The sequence below is a fragment of the Carassius auratus genome, chromosome 40 (genome assembly GCF_003368295.1).
Source record: "Carassius auratus strain Wakin chromosome 40, ASM336829v1, whole genome shotgun sequence".
In the NCBI taxonomy this organism is placed as follows: domain Eukaryota; kingdom Metazoa; phylum Chordata; class Actinopteri; order Cypriniformes; family Cyprinidae; genus Carassius; species Carassius auratus.
In genome coordinates, this window is record NC_039282.1 from 4,656,408 (window position 1) to 4,674,220 (window position 17,813).

Sequence of the window (17,813 nt, forward strand, 5' to 3'; positions counted from 1 at the left end):
TAAAATAGCACCTGATTTCAATAGGCTGTGAATATCACATACTGTAAAAGAGCATTAACCCTCCTGTGTATTACCATGAGGAATGTTGTGTTATTCATCACAGGATGAGATGAGCCAATAGAGGTACAGTAACAGGAGTATTATCATGCATGAAACAATGTTAACACCAGCTCAAATTAAAGCAGAGAGACTGAAGCAGAGAAGCTGAACTAGAGAAGCACCCACACATTATTACAAACACTGCTACAATTATTTGCATCTTTCATCTTATGTGCCTTTCTATTTATTTTTTAATTTTATTTTTTAAATGCAATAGAAAACATACATAGCCCTGCACATGACATGCAAGAAAAAATAAATCAATAGTGCGCCCGATTTACTAATTCGTTCCCTCAATGTACTAAAACGTGCACACGATTACTATTGCGTTCCCTCGATTTACTATTGCGTTCCCTCGATTTACTATTGCGTTCCCTTGATTTACTATTGCGTTCCCTTGATTTACTATTGCGTTCCCTCGATTTGCTAAACCGTGCACACGATTTAGCAAATCTAAGGAACGAATTAGTAAATTGTGCGCACAATTTATAAATCGAGTGAACGAAATAGTAATTGTGTGCACGTTTTAGCCTAATATTTTTTTCCTGCATGTCATGTGCGGGGCTACGTTAAAAACCTTGACTTAAAATCAAGTTGAATTTCATATAACAAATAATGATTTCAAAAACTGATTTTGACGAGTTGCCATGACTTACTGATATATTATTTTTATTTTTATTATTACTTAAAACAGGGGAAGTCGTGGCCTAATGGTTAGAGAGTCGGACTCCCAATCGAAAGGTTGTGATTTCGATGCCCGGGCCGGCAGGAAGTGTAGGTGGGGGGGAGTGCATGTACAGTGCTCTCTCCACCTCTCCATGACTTAGGAGCCGTTGAGCAAGGCATCGAACCCCCAACTGCTCCCTGGGTGCTGCAGCATAAATGGCTGCCCACTGCTCTGGGTGTGTGTTCACAGTGTGTGTGTGTGTGTTCACTGCTCTGTGTGCGCACTTCGGATGGGTTAAATGCAGAGCACAAATTCTGAGTATGGGTCACCATACTTGGCTGTATGTCACTTTCACTTCACAAATGGACGAGAAAGCACTCCCTGACTGAATTTAATTTTTAAATGCAGTTATGTGTTCATACTATTGTAACTATACAAGTCTACTTTATTTTCACAAGGGCCACCATCTGCATTTTGTTTTTATAAGAAAAAAACCCCTCTCTGTCATGTTGATTATTGTACTGATGTTTTAAGGACTAAATGTATTAGAATTCCTGTTGCATCCTGGAAAGTCAAGGAAATTATCTAGGGCTAATTAATATTCATGAGCCTAGCCTTCCTTATACAATGACATCACAACCAGCTGTTAAGAGGCTAGGAGGCTGTTTACAAGACATTTTCTTTTCTTTTTATGCATTTTTTCCCATTCATTTACATGACAACAGCATTTAGGGTTTGTGTTTCAAAGCGCAAGTTTTGAAAACAATACCATTATTGTCTCAGCGTAAAGTACAAAAATACAAATCTGTGTAAATGGTGATTCTTGCATTTGCTTCTTATGCGACCAGTCTATTGGTATGTGTGCAGCTGTGTACTGTTTCTTTATGCTGCGTGAACTCAACCAATCAGCATATTCAGCACTCAATCTTAACCCAGAAAGTTCTGGACCTTTTTAAAAGTACTACCTCATGAGCAGGGGACTTTCTGAGGGGAACGTTTTTCCCAGGAACCTTATTTAGATCCTGGTTCCTGTGGTGGAAAACTTATCAAGTATTGTCCCAAGAGTTCAGGCTTAAAGTGACATCGCCAACTACTGGCCTGGCCTGTAAATTGCACCATTTTAGTCATTTTCGCAGATCTATGTGAATGGGGATCGTTTTGACTATTATCTTATACGCAACATTTTTCAAAAACACAAAGGAAAAACTTTGCCGTTTTTATTACAGCAACTCCACTGACACACAAAGCAGCGATGTTTACACTCACCTCCTTCAAACTCTGTTTGACAGTTCCCCGAGTTCTCGTTCAAGCTCTCCTCCTCATTGATGATGATGTTCTCTATGTCCTTCATCGTCAGGTGGTCCCGGAAGGCATGAAAAAGGATGTGTTTCAGTTCCTCCAGCGTAATCCGCTGCATGTCAAACTACAAAGACAAATAACACAGAGAGTTACTCTTCAAAAACTCTTCATGTTTGTGTATGTTTCTATCAAGTCATAGGTCACCTAATTGTTTTATTTTTTTAACTTTATGCTTTACATTTGTTCAGTTTTCAAATGCCACATTAAAATGAATTTTGCAGTTGAGTGCAGCACAGAACAAAATCAATAGTCTTTGTAATTGAGGAGAAAAAAGTGCATTGATCAGTCTGAACAGTTTTGCATGGCATTTGATAAATGGACATAACACAATTAACTGCACAAAATTCATAAGACATCTGAGGAAAACTGTCATGGGGGCTGTAACTCATGTTCAGTAAGTTGATTTTCATAACTCGTATCCAGAGGGCGTTTATGAGCTCCATCCCTTTAATTTTCCGGGCAACATTAGCCCAACAGATTGATTTTTCAGGAAGACGAAAAAGAAACTGAAGCACCAGCTTAATGCCTTATTTGCAAAGCTGTCAGATTAGAGAACAAACAGTCATTACAGTCGGCTACATATTAATACTCCACTAAATCATTCAGCCTTCCCTTATAAAACAGTATAGTTAATACTGTCGTACCTTTACTGAAATAATCATATACAAGATTTCATTAATCTAATTACCACTACAGATGTCCAAAACACATTATTATGATATTGCTAGTACTTTTGTAAATGTTTTAAGAAAGCAAAACATGTATAGTTTAAATCTAACTTCACTTTTTTTATTTAAACATTGTGATAAAATACAGAATGGAAACCTCTGACTTTGTGAAGGGAAGCTCACAGTGCACTTCTGTGGCTCTGGAGAGAGACGCTTGACAGGATGTGCTGCCATTGCAGCTCATGAGGAGAGACAGCAGGATATTACAATAGCTGGCAAGCTAATAAATTTGACAAGCCATTAAGTATTACAGCCTCAGTATGCTCACCTCCACAGTAACTTGTCATTTCACTCCACTTTAGTGAGTCAGTAAGAATGAGAGCAAAATGGTGCTTTGTAATACTGCATGCATGATGCAGTAAACACTGCAGAACGGGCCAATAAATCATTTTATATTTCTGTTTAAACCTGAGAAAGCACAAACTGAGCATTTTATACAGTCATTTAATGCCCATGAATATTGACCTACAGTATTGTGTCCACGGTTTATATGGCATGATATATCCAGCCTTATTTTGCAACATAAGCTATTTTCCTTTGTGTGAGAATCTTGATTAATTTATAACCGCTTAAATAACTAGTAGAATAACACTATTTGTGCTACAAACCAGTGTGTTTAAGGTTATGACAATGAATTAATAATGAATAATATGACCATAAATACCAGTTTGCATTTATTAAAGAGGTAGTTCACCCAAAAGTGAAAATTACCCCATGGTTTACTAACCCTTGAGCCATCCCAGGTGTATATGACTTTCTTCTTTCAAATGAATACAATCTGAGCTATATTAAAAAATGTCCTGGCTCTTGCAAGCTTTATAATGGGAGTGAATGGGGGTTGAGATTTAGAAGGAAAATAAAGTGCATCCATCCATCATTAAAAGTGCTCCACAGTGCTCCGGGGGGTAAATAAAGGCCATCTGAGTGGAATCAGTGCGTTTGTATAAGAAAAATATCCATATTTAAAACTTTATAAACCACAATCTCTAGCTAAAGCTAACTGTCATACTCACGTTCACGAGAGAGTGGCATTTCAGTGGATGACGTAGGTCAGGGTTCCTCAATTAGTTTTCGCAGAGGGCCGAAATATATACATTTGCTTGTTGAATATTAAAAACAAACGAACTAACAAAAAACCTGGATCTCCATGTCTGCAATGCAAATCAACGGTTCCTTGCCTTCTCCAGACTGGATCTCTTCTCTACACTTTCCATAATTTCAGATTGAATTATTAGATCTGTCAGAATAAACATTTTTATGCTTAGATTTTTTTTGAGGGGGGTCAAATTGCGACACTGTCTGTCCCTACCAGACGTGACACAAAGCCAAAAAAAGTATCTTTTCCATGTCGGTTTTTTTCCTGACCACCTGGGACAGCAACACAGGATTCTATTTTAGAAATAGTTTTTATTTTCTATGACATTGCAGCAGGAACAACATATGAAATATGACAAAGATAATCTCAGGTAATGATTATGTGCTTTATTCAATGTTAAAAGTGTCTAATGTGAGTTTGAATATTATTTTGCATGATCTTTATAGCCATAGTGACAACAACAGATATTTTACCTCAGATCTTGAAAATTAATTAAGGTAAAGCAAACTTACGTAAAAAGTTCTATTGTATTTTGTTGCATCATCATAAAGAAATGACTTGAATTTTCATGCCACATTATTTGAAATTAGCATGGGCCAAACATTTTTCTGCTTCCTATTGAGGAACCCTGTCATAGGCGTAGCTTTTTTGGGTGAACCATCCCATTAAGCATGTAACGTAATTTAATAAACTTCTACAATATGCCACATGATTTCTGAATACATACAGTATTCATGCGCATAAAATAAACTGCACGGTGAGTAATAGATTTCATTTTTATAAATTTTTAAGCTCAATAACAATGAACTTGCAAAGTGTGGAATCCTAATAAAAAATAGGGTAAACAATCTAATTGAAAGGGAAAGTCATCTAGGGACTTTCATGCAAACCAGCCCTTTAGCATCTGGTTAAGAGAGAAAGAGCATTAACTGAACTGATGTAACCTTCGGACAACCCACAGCCACAGAGATGGAGTCGCCCGAGGGCATCAGATCCATCTGTTTTCACTGGAGGCCATGAGAGTGGGCAGCAGAGGAGCTTATTAAGAGCCCTCGTGCTAGATAACAAATCCCGTTTTCTTTTTTCTTTTGAACACTCTCTCTTTGCTGTGAGTATTTATATATCAGTAATGGTGGCCAGAATGACCTTCAAGGTTGACTGGCTGTGCTGAAGACTGGACTAATCTTTGTCAGGATGGTGTGTGTGTGTATGTGTGTGTGTGTGTGTGTGTGTGTTTGATGGCAACTTATAGGTCACTTGAGCTCTTTGTTTTAAAGTATGGAAAGACACCTATAGGTTAAGAGAAACATCCACAGCTTGGCAGTATTTAGAAAACCAGAGTTAGATTTATAGAACAATAGATTTAATGGTAGGTAGAATGATAAAATGACTGACTGATAGACAGACAGATGAGGGGATGTTGTGTCCTGTGGTGGGATGAGGTATATATATATATATATATATATATACTAGCGCAGGCATATCGACAGCCTCTGTTCTTCCAAACATCAGGCTTCTTAGTAACACATTAATGGAATCTCCTCGCTGCTGCAGGGAACGGAGAGCTGTGGTCATTCATCCGGTGCTCCAGCATGAAACAATATACAGGGGTTGGACAAAATAATGTGATCACCCATTATTATAGGTGTTCATATAATTTTTTTGCAGGCTACAGTGAGAAAACAAATGCTGCAATGATGGTATCTGTACTCTCTAGGTTGTATATCAGTGTAGTATAAGTTGTGTTCAGCAGTGTTTAGTAAAAGGTGTGGGTGAAAATATAGAACTTGTCAGACTCCCAAAAAGGGAAAATCGTGGAAGACCATTAAGCAGGAGTGTCTGTAACATTAATAGCCTAATTGTGTCTCTACAGTTCTGACTGTGTGGCAAGACTTCATCGGCAAGGAAGAAAATGGACATTTGGAGCATAAAGCTGAACTTCTGCCTTGTCCAGATAAATCACCGTACTTGAATACTGTCAAATCATTGTGGACAGTTTTGAAGAGAAGAATGAGAAGCTGATTTCCTCTTCCAACGTCTTTAAAGGTTTTTCTGGCATTTATTTTATAGACAACATTAAACTGAAGATTAAAAGTTGAGTGAAATGATTCTAAGAAAATTGGAAGTTGTATTGAAGGCAAATGTTAGCAAAACACCAACAGTTCTTCTTTTAAAACTGTAAACATCTGCAATTGGACTCATTGGCCAGTAACTTGGACCTTGTCTGACAGCCATTTCATTTCCACCCATCCTCAAGTCCCACTTCAGGGGAATGTCAGTAAAATATTACGACACTTACATTCTTAAATGAAGAGAGGGACACATTTCATGTCCAGCCTGTAACCTGTCTTTTATCTGTCCTGCTGAGACTGTCAACATTTGAGCCCTGGCACCGCACACATTTGTCCATGAAAGTCACATGATGGATGTCGTCTTCCAGACACAGTGTGATTTATCATTCCTGGTACAAGTATCAGTACATTAGTTCATAGCTCCACATGTTTATCTGCAGACTTTTCTGCATTTTCAATGTGTTTGTCCTTCTAATAAAACTGATTGGGGTCCATAATGACATTTAGATGCCATTGACTGTTATTGTGTGAACAAAAATTACACTTTTTCTTTTATTCTTTAAGTAGAAATGAATTCATTTTAATTTGAACTGACATAAGGATGAGTAAATACAAAATGTTCATTTTTGGGTGAACTATCTCTTTTAGCTAGTACTCAATAACTTCAGTTCTATGCTTTAAGATTTTGAAATGGCTTTTAATCAGGTTATATTTTATACGTATATGACAGTACTTAAAGTATATGAGAATGAACTGATGACTCAGCAAAATAGTTATCCATGAGGCATTGTACATGAATAATGAACCCAATTATATTTATAGCAGAGAGTCAATTTAATCTGAGAGGACAAGCCTCGAAAGTAGCTATAGATACAAAAGAGTTATGATATGCCATGCAGTGATTACTAGCATTGGGTAAAAGTGATTAGACTGTCCTTGTTGTTGAAACAAAAGCTTGGCAAACAGTATCTATCTCTCAGCAGCCTGACCATGTTGCCGCATTGGTTATTAAATTAATCAAATTCTATTGACATATCAAAGCTAACAGCATTCATATGTTCAAAAGGATTCAGCATGTGTGAATAAACACGGAGCGCCAAAAACCTTTACTTTTGTTGACTGGTGTATGGGTTACTGGCAATGCCTCCGGCTGTTTGACAGCAAAGTGACGTGGCCCCATTCGATGTGTACACTATTCAGCCAACGGCAGCCATTAGTCAGGACCTCGCCCAGAATCCCTGCTTCGGCCGGAAGCTACGGTTCTGCTGGAAATTGACTGGACGCATGGTTTGTGTCAGTGATGGAAAAGATGACAAAAACATCACATTAAAAATCTCTTGATGTATTAATCGAGGTTTTTAGGATATCATCTAGCTCTCTTCTTGGCCACCAGCCCTTTTTACTGTCAGACATCCACCAGGGTCCGTACCCACCACTCCCTCCTGTTATGCCTCGTCTAAATTATCAGTAAACTTCCCTTGCTTATTCTGCATTTGGGTCCTCTCCCTCAGTAACCTTGACAATACAAGTTATGTGACAAGTCTTAATTAGTCTAGCAAGTTTTTTTGTAATTTTTTATAAACTAATACATTTTATAAATATAAATTAAATTAATAAAAAAATGTCTCAGTATTTATTGATTAGTTGCTGGTGAAAAATACTTGTAGCAAACATCAGTTCCTTGTATTTTATGCGAGTGGCTATTGGTGGCCAGTGCACATGATGAAGCGAGGTGTGATGTGGGCTTTCTTTGATATGCTGAAGACCAGCCTCGCTGCTGCATTCTGGATCAGTTGCAGAGGCTTGATAGTAGGTGTGTAAAGACACACCAAGAGAGCATTAAAATAGTCCAGTCTGGAGAGAACAAGAGCTTGGACAAGGAGTTGCATGGCCTGCTCTGATAGGAAGGGTCTAATCTCCTAATGTTGTAAAAGGCAAATTTGCAGGACCGGGCTGTTGTAGCAATATGATCTGTGGAGCTTAGCTGATCTTCAATCACAACTCCAATGTTCCTGGCTGTTATGGAAGGAGTTATGGTTGATGAACCTAGCTGTATAGAGAAGTTGCGATGAAGTGCTGGGTTGACTGAGACCACAAGCAGTTATGTCTTAGCAAGGTTGAGTTAAAGGTGATTTTCCTTCATCCAGCCAGAAATGTCTGACAGGCTGCAATGTGAACAGCTACCATTAGATCATCTGGATGGAAATGAGAAATAGAGTTAAATGTTATAAGAATAGCAGTGATAGGAAAAGGTTTTGTTTCTAAATGCCTAAACCTAACGATGAAATGAAGATGGAGAAGAGAAGTGGTCCAAGCACTAAGCCCTGAGGAACCCCAGTAGTAAGAATTTGTGACTTAAAAACTTCACCCCTCTAAGACGTCCTGAAGGACCTATCTGAGAGGTAAGATTTGTACCACTAGAGTGCAATTCCTGAGAGGCCCAACTTCATGAGGGTGGACTGGAGGATTTGGTGGTTAACTGTGTCAAAAGCAGCAGACAGATACTGCAATATGAGTACTGAGAATTTGGAAGCTGCTCTTGCCAGTCTCAGGGCTTTAGTAACTGAGAGCAGTCTCAGTTGAGTGGCCACTTCTGAAGCCAGACTGGTTGTTGTCCATGAGGTTGTTCTAAGCCAGTAACATAGAGAGTTGGTTGAACAAAACTTGCTCAAGTGTGAAGAAGGGATGCCGGTTTGTATTTTTATAAAAGATCTGAATTTAAAGAGGGTTTCTTATGCAGTGGGAAATGTACCAGTGTGTAGACAGGTGTTGATAATGTGAGTGTGTACAGGTATAAGTGAAGAAGAAATAGCCTGAAGGAGGTGAGTGGGATAGGATCATAGAGGATAGGCAAGAGGGATAGAGTGAGAATTGGTTACACCAAATGTGACCTACAGAGAATTGCGTGTTGTGCCAGGAGTCAGTTTGAGGTTTAAAGTGATGAAGAGGTGGTCTGACGTGTGCAACGCAGTAACTAACGTTTTGTAGTGGAGCATTAGCATGTGTAGATAAGGTCCAATTGGTTTCCTGATTTGTGAGTAGACACTCACTTGAGGTCAAATGGGGCAAGAAGTGTGTTGAAGTCAGCAGCCTGGGGTTTTTATAGGTGGATGTTGAAGTCACTGAGTAGTACCGAAGGGGTACCATTTTCAGGAAAGTTTGAGATTACCACATTCAACTTCTTCAAGAAGTTACCCAGTTGACTTGGGAGACAATAAACTACTACAAGTGGATTTTAACAGGTTGGGTAAAAGTAATTGCATGTGATTCAAATGAACTGTTGCCAGTAAGAGAAGGTAAAGGATCTAATTTCTATTCATTTGAGATAAATAGATCAGTACATCCACCCCTCGGGTGAGAGGGGTGAGGAGAAAGTAAAATTAGTGGAGAGGGTTGCAGGAGTGGCAGTGTCATCAAGTTCCAGGTCTCAGTTAGGGCCATGAGGTTGAGACTTGAATGAGTAGCAATAGATGGAAAAAAAGTTGTTTACAGCAGACTGAAAGTTCCAGAGACCAAACGGAATAGAGAGTAGTAGTGGAGGACATGGAGACAATACGCAGATTGTTAGGACTGCGCTATCTCTAATGGACAGAGTGTGATTTATGAGCTTTAGTAGTAATAGTAGAGATTTGAAAGCATATTCAGTAGTGAGAACATAGTGACTAAAACAAGTAAAGAAGGGGAGAAAAGCAATACTCAAATGCCCTATCTGTGTTCTTGCTCATCGGAGGCATGGAGGTAGAGTTGCTGGTCTTTAAACTCCTCGGTCTTCACACAGGGGCTGCTGTGACCGCTGCTGCAATGTACTAATCAAATCTATACCTGCTTGATACCTCCTTATTAAATTCAGCAGGCCACGCCTTACTACTTAGCAAACCGAAACTAAAAAGCCACGCGATACATACAAGAACAAACATGACTTTAAGTTTTTACCACAGTAAACACATTCCTTTTATGAAATATTTTCATTAATATATATATATATTAGGGGTGTAACGGTTCACAAAATTCACGGTTCGGTTCGATACGATTCACTGATGTCACGGTTCGGTTCGGTACGTTTTAGATACAGCAAAAAGAAAAAAATTGGCTACAAAGTATGTTTTTTGTTTTTTTTTACATTGAACAATGATGGAGCTATTCTTTACCCATCTTCTATGGTGTTTTCTTAGCAGCATACTGTATAAAACAAAAACAGCTCCTTATAAAAAAAAATGAAAATGTTATATTATTGTAGTAGTTATGAACAAATACAAAGATGTAACTTTTTATATGGAACTCTATAACTCTTTATATTGAGTGTGTTTTTACTCAATTGGTTCTCTATAGGGCTTATGTTTTTTAGAACAAAGCAGGAATTACGGTCTGGCTGAAATGGGCTCATGAAGGAATATTGTAACGGGGCTAAATTACATTAAGAATGTTCTTAAAACCTGCGTTTTCCACTACAGAGTAAGGCGCTCGCTCACTCAGTACGCGCTGAAGGCTCGTTGCAAAATGGCTAAAGGGTCTTTCACACAGGACGCGATATGCGCGGCACTGGACCCTGGGCTCAGCGTTGCCCTTCAGATACCACGCGATTTGCGCTGCACTATGCCAAGAGCAAAGTAGGTGGAGTTTTTAAAACTGCCCGTGCATACGTTCTATTTATAACAGTTCTTCTATCTAATAACGTGCAGGCCTGTTAATTGAATCGTACTGCTCAGGAAATTCCGACACAGTACAGTACTAGTCCATTTTGATTACCGTACTTGTTTGGATGCCCCGATCGATTGGTAAAGTGCACCCAAACACCAGACCTGTTGGTTATTGGAGGATCTTCTATTTGTTGTCTGTTAAACGCATTGGCCATTTTGCAATGAGCCTTCAGCGCGTACTGAGTGAGCGAGCGCCTGACTGAGTAGCCTAACATAAACATATAAGATGGTGTTTTTTTTTTTTCTTGTTCGGGGGTGTCAGGGGCGTTGCCTGTTACGTCGTTTGGGTTATTGGGCTACCTTGTTGAACGCATATCATTATATTTCACAATTTTTAATTTATTTTCCAAATATAATTAATTAGTCCAACGAACCGTTCGGTACATAATGCGTACCGCGTACCGAACCGAAAGCCTCGTACCGAACGGTTCAATACGAATACGCGTATCGGTACACCCCTAATATATATATATATATATATATATATATATATATATATATATATATATATATATATATATATATATATATATATATATATATAATAGAAAACAATTATACTATTATGTATTTGGCTGTGTGCGTGAGGATGCAGTGTGCTTAGAGTGAACTATTTAAATGGCCTTGTCCCTAAATACAGGAGCTAGAAATAAAGTGTTATTACATGTTATTAATCACTTTTCAGGAGCCCATATATGGTAAAAACCCTTGCAATGCAATGCAAAGGTGCATGTATGGAATCTTTTGAACAGCATCAAGGCGTGTTTATATGTGAGTGCTAAACTAAGTTCTGGAGCTGTCTTTGCAAACGTAACCCGGCCTTGTTACCTTGTTAATAAAGTCTATTTGGCAGAGCAATTTATTCTTACCAGAAAGATTCCTCTTTCTGTGGTATTATTGTCTGAAATGGGGAAAAAATGCAGGAGATTTCTATAGCATACATAATAGCGGCTTCATAAAGGATCACAGACAGGAGTAACTGAATCATCATCTTCTTATTGTATTTCGATATGTGTGCTGTCAGTGAGACCATAACGAAGAGGAAAAGCTTTGTCACAAAAGCATTATAAGCCAGTGATAAGGCATATCAAGGCTCTAAACCACTGTTTCTTTGTGCTGCGCAACTATTCAGATGGTTATGAGCCATAGAAGGGCTTTCAACATGGAAACCTGAATGAAAGCAAAGTCATAAATTAGATCTCTTTAATATCTCGATTGCTTCTTCTATAGCAATGAGATGAAGAGAAAGCAAATTGTAGATCTTAAGTGTTCTGCTCTTCTAAAGAAAGTTTTCAGTATGAACATGCATCATAAAATATCTCCAAAACTGCTATCCACATTCATTTGATAGAATATTTACTATATTTGGTTTTCTAAAGATTTGTTCTATTAATTACTTTGGTCCAAAATATTTACAGAATGTGTGTATAATGTACTTTAAATACATGACAGCCTCTCCAACATCCTAAAGATGACTGATTACATTTAGATTATATTTCTAGTTTTGTGAAATATATAAGTTAATTTTCCAAGCATATTCTTTCCAAAATGGTGATTGCCTGGCTTTAAGAATAGCTTTATTTTATTATTTTACTCAATCTCCCATTTTACTTTGATATTATGTAAATTTTCAGGTTTTTATTTTATTTATTTGTCCTATTAAATTAACTATTTTGCAAAAGCTTTAATCATAAACCACAACAGAGGTTGAATAATGTCTTAATATTTTATTTTACTGTATTAGTCAATCTATTTTTAATTTAGAGGAAACATTGAGATACATTTGATAATTAAATAAAACATAACTGAGAACTTCATTTTGTTTTACGAGCTATGAAACAATTAGCAATGAAAATATTGTTTAGTAAGATTCAAAAGCAACATCATTTAAGAAATAATAAATGATGTATTTGCAACTACATTCAAGTGAAGCTTTCTAATAAAAACTTTCCAAAGTTAGAAAATCTCTGCTTTAAATAAACCAGACAGAGATGTCCACAAAGTGTCACAAACAAATCCAGTACACAGATGAAAACAGTATGTAACTGTCACTTCTCTTGTTTTTCAACCAAATCTTTTGGTGGAGAATTACAACCGGATTCAGGACGCAGCACTCAGCAAATCTCTCCGGCAGCAGAGAAGCATTTGTCAGAGCACAAACGTCGTCCCATTTCCATATCTGAAGTTACAATGAGCTCCACAGAAATACCAGTGTCCCTTTGACACACTGTTTTAATATGCACACCCTGCTGCATGCAATAAAGAGCGAATACATTGCACCAATACAATACACCGTTTATACACACTCGACAACTGTCTTGCGTACTGAACAGCATTTCAAAAACAATGAACTATGTGATATACAAACACAAGTATGTTCTGCCATGACATGAAAAATTCATCAGCCACACAATATTAAAGGAATATTTCATCCACCAATGAAAATTCTCATTTACTCATCCCCATGTCGTTCAAATCTGTATGACTTTCTTGTTTTAAAAAGTCTCTTCTGCTCACTAAAGCTACATTTATTATAACTGTTTTGAATATATATATTAAAATGTAACTGAATCCTGTGAAGGCACAGCTGAATTATCAGCATCATTACTCCAGTTACCAGTGTCACATGATCTTGATCAGAAATCTTTTTTTCTACATTTGTTTGTTGTTCCCATAAGAGTGGGCACAGCCTTTTGGTAATTTTGGTAATTTTATGGGCATGGCTTCCGGTCTCATCCGCTTCCAGCAGGGGCGATTCTAGGATTTTTTCAACTGGGGGGCACAAGAGGGGCCACGATTAATACAGAGGGGCCAATCTTGTGTTGTTTGAACTGTATATCCAAATCATTTCAAGAGTTCAGTAACCTTTAAAATCAGTAATAAACAGTGATACCCTATTATATTTTAATAGCAGGTATTCACTGCTCTAAATTAAAAAAAAAAATCAAATACAATTTGTATTAACTTTTCACTTTACAAAAGTGAAAGAAAAACTGTAATAAATAAAATAATCCAATGTAGGAATAGTGTACAACTCACAAATAATAATAATATAATTTATTTATAATAGCCTTATATAATATATATATAATAGCCTTATTTATATAAATGCAGAATAACATTAATAATTCATAGAAATAAATACACAATTAATTAATTAATATAACTAATATAAATTTAATATAATTTCATTATGTTTTTGTTTATTATCCACATCCCATTCAATTTGCATAGCAGCAGTTGCAGTAAATTTGCATTGATGAATAAACAAAATCAACTTATGTCAAGGCTAATTAATCTTGAGCATATTGATTTAAAAATATCATATATCCATACTTTGTTGGAAAGCTACTTGTTCAAAAAGACCCATATAGAAAAAAAGTCTCAAGTGTGGAGCGTTAGATAAACATTACACGATTTGTTTTGTCACCTCACTTGAATGAAAAAAGTCGCTAATCGACTGCATGATTCAATAATGACTTTATTAGAATTGCTATTATAGTTTTTTTTTAAAAACCATTGCTTTAAATTGCGTTGTTGCCTATATCGGAGCGTTCGGCCGAAAAAAAAAAGTAAATCGTAACGCAGTAAACCCCTTTTACATTCAGCATCAGAGGAGCATAGTAAATATAATGATTAGCATCTTGGTCTGCTCTAGGAGATAACATCGTCATCGAACCTGGTCTGTCTAACACCGAAAAGACGTTAACGTTAGTACCAAACACTTCTTGCACTGCAACAACTCGCTAATTGAAAAACATAAGCTATTTAAAATAGGTGCTTTTTTTCGTTGGAAAAGAGCAGCTCGCTATTCTTGGTCCTCGTTGAGAAGCATCGCGACGCAATCATGAGTTATTTACTAAACTGAAAGATTATAATTTGAATTTGTGAGTGACAGACAAGTAGAAGGGTGGGGGCACACTGGGGGGCCAATCAGTTTTCAGGAGGGGCCAGTGCCCCCATGGCCCCTCCCCTGGCTACGCCACTGGCTTCCAGCTATTTTTAGCAGCACAAAACAGCTCATTTTGCTGCTTGATGTTGCAAATTGGTGTGTCTTACATTACATCTTAATTACGAACAAACTGTTTTGTAGTGCAAACAGTTTTACCGTTTACTGCACTTTGTTATTCTTCTCGTTGTTTCCCTACAGCGGCTAATGAACCAGAAGTCACCACATTCACAGAGTTAATTCATTACCCATGTGGCTCTTGGGTCAGATTAACTTAATATCAATGATTCACAACCAACCGCTCTCAAACGGAAGATTTTCAGTGAATAATGAAATCAATTTCAGTCTGTTCACAGTGATATGGGCAGTCTTACTGGTCACATTTAGCTGAACATCTCCTTTGTTAAAGAAAGAAATTCACACAGGCGGCAGCGACTGAGGGAGAGTAAATAATGACAGACTTATCAGGTTTTAATGAATATCATGAAATCTGGACATTAATATACCAAAAGCATTAGAACATTACTCATACAATGGCAAGACAATCACCTAATCTGCTGAATGTCGGGCCGATTTCACAGAAAAACACCTCAATTCTCCCTACACCACTGGCACACTATTCCCAGCATTCAATATGCCCAGGCTTTGTCAAGCTTGCTTAGAATACTGAAATGTTCAAATGGGAATGTTCTCCAACTTAAAGAGATAATCGTATCTAATAATAACCAATTAAAATTGTGGTTATTTCTGCCATGCACTCTGTCCTGCTGGGGAAGGCTTTGTGTAGGTCTGTGCTTGTGCGCACCTGATTATGTGTGTGTGTGTGTGTGTGTGTAAGGAGTGCAGTGCTGTAATTTTCTCTGTGTGTGTGAGTGACAGCTGCCGCACTGGGGTTGTGAAAACAGGCAGAGGTAGGAGAGGTTTGCTGATTGCAGAAGGAAAAGATCTCAGCCCCTTCTCAACACTTGCCTCCATTTCAGAGAGCGAAGGAATCAAAATGAAATACTGAAGAGGACACATGGACCCATTTGAAATGAAAACGATGAGGAAAAAAAGAAAGAGAAAGAGTGTGAAGGAGATAATGAAGCATATAATGCCTCTACTGATGTTGAGCTTTTTTGGATATTCAATATGGCATTTAGCATCAGACCGTAAGAATAATCAGACGTGTCTTAGCTAAGTTAATGCATTAAAGAAACAAAACTGCCAGGTACCATTAGCAGCCCTGAAAGATGACCCTAATTATTCAAGAGAAATTCCCATCATCTGTCATCATTTACTCACCCTAATGTCGTTTCATGACTTTTTTTTCTCATGTAAAGATTTGAAAGTTTCCATGCTGCTCTTTTCCATATACAAAATAAATGGGACTATACAGATCCAAAAAAGCACCATAAAAGTGTCATGAAAGTAGTCCTTGTAAACTTTATTTAAAGTCACCTATAGCCATTCTATAGCCAGAAAAACTTCAGTTCATTAAAATATCCCCTTTTGTGTTTCACAGGTCAGGTTACAGGTTTGGAACAACATGAAAGTTACAGTTTACCCCAAAATTATGTAGATTAGTTTGTTCCTTGAATTGCATAGATATGGAAAAATTTTGCATTACATGACTTGCTCATCAATGGATCCTCTAAATTGAATGACATCAGAATGAGAGTCTATAACAACTAATAAAAACATCACAATAATCCATAAGACCAAAAGTCCAGAGTCCATAATAATGCTTCTCCAGTGAAAAAGTCCATCCTCTGTTGTCCTCTCCCATCAAAATCCACTGACTTATTTGTTTAGAACTATTTTGGACTGTTTTTGCTTGTAAACTGTGATTAATCTGTGCATTATTCTCTACTGATTCAGATATGACAACTTTTTTTATGGATAAATGACGGAATGTAAAAAATAAAAAAAGGCTGATGAAATTAATTTTAAGGTGAAATATGTAGCATGGACTAATCCATATGTTAGACGCATGTAATGACATTTAGTGGTGGTCAGTATACAAAATACACTTTATGACAAAGCCCACATATGTCTCTGAATGCCTGTATAGTTTTTAGGCTTAGGTTCAAAAAGAACCATGTGGGTTTTGATTCCTGGTCAATTCTTTCAAAAGAAGAAAAGAACCATATTCACTCACTTTCTATATACTTTTTTTATAATCAGCCCCATTCAGACATTATGCAGACGATGTCATTTGTCATACATTGAAGTCGGCGCATTACATCATCTCATGCAGAGCTGAAAGACTATAGAAGATTGTCACTGACATTTTACATTCATATCTGGGGCGCGTTTGACACAAGATTATTACTAAGACCTTTCTTCTTGCAGGTAGGCAGCTCTGAAGCACAATTACCCCCTTGTGCCAGTCTGTCAGGAAAGGAGAGAGCCATGTCATGGTGAGTGACTGCAGGCCATTGCCATGTTTCAAACTTATAACCTTTGCTTATAGAGCAAACCTGCATCATTTCTATATAAAATAAAAAATTTGAAATGGAACCTGTTCACTTCCTAAAACACAGTTTCAATCTGCGCTCCAGACTATGCCCCGCAGCACGTTAAACACGTTGTTTTTTTTTTTGTTTTTTTTTATAAAAACTTGTGGTTCTTCTAATTGCATAGAAGGATTCGGTATGTTTTCCGTTTTGTCATCTTAATTTGTTAATTATTTAAGTTGAACATTTTTGTGTAGACCTATTTATCTGGTTCTTTTCTATTTATATTATTCTGTTTTTCTCTTTTTTTTACTTGATGCATGTTAATATATATATATATTTATATATATTTATGTTTCACAGACACTCAACCATAACTATTTTTAATTAATGCTACTTTAATAATCTAATTTGATCAATTAATTGTTAATGTTCAGATAACGAGCAGCGGTTATCGGGCGGGAAAATTAACTGAAAGGTTAATCTTAGTCCCAGATAATGTTGTTCTTGAAGACTGTCATAACAAGAATATGATGTTGAGCATCATGAAGTTAGAAAAGCTCTGTCTGTGCGATGCCTTTGATTCCGCTGCCTTTGTTCTTGGAGATACACTGCTGGAACAGACCTTTTAAGGGTTTGTTTAGTTAGCCAAATGCAAATAGTACAAGAGGCAGTTATCGCTCAGGATTTTGTAGTGTATAATGCAGC

The 17,813-nt window shown here is 37.1% G+C and overlaps 1 protein-coding gene across 2 annotated transcripts in view; it reads right to left on the reverse strand.

Annotated features, from left to right (window-relative positions):
- LOC113058329 (calcium-binding protein 8-like) overlaps positions 1-17,813 on the reverse strand; it is a 52,729-nt gene that overhangs the window by 3,525 nt on the left and 31,391 nt on the right. For both annotated transcript variants that reach the window (XM_026226107.1, XM_026226105.1), the window contains exon 5: positions 2,033-2,189. In XM_026226107.1, coding sequence (XP_026081892.1) covers positions 2,033-2,189 — 157 coding nt within the window. The remainder of the gene's footprint in view (positions 1-2,032; positions 2,190-17,813) is intronic.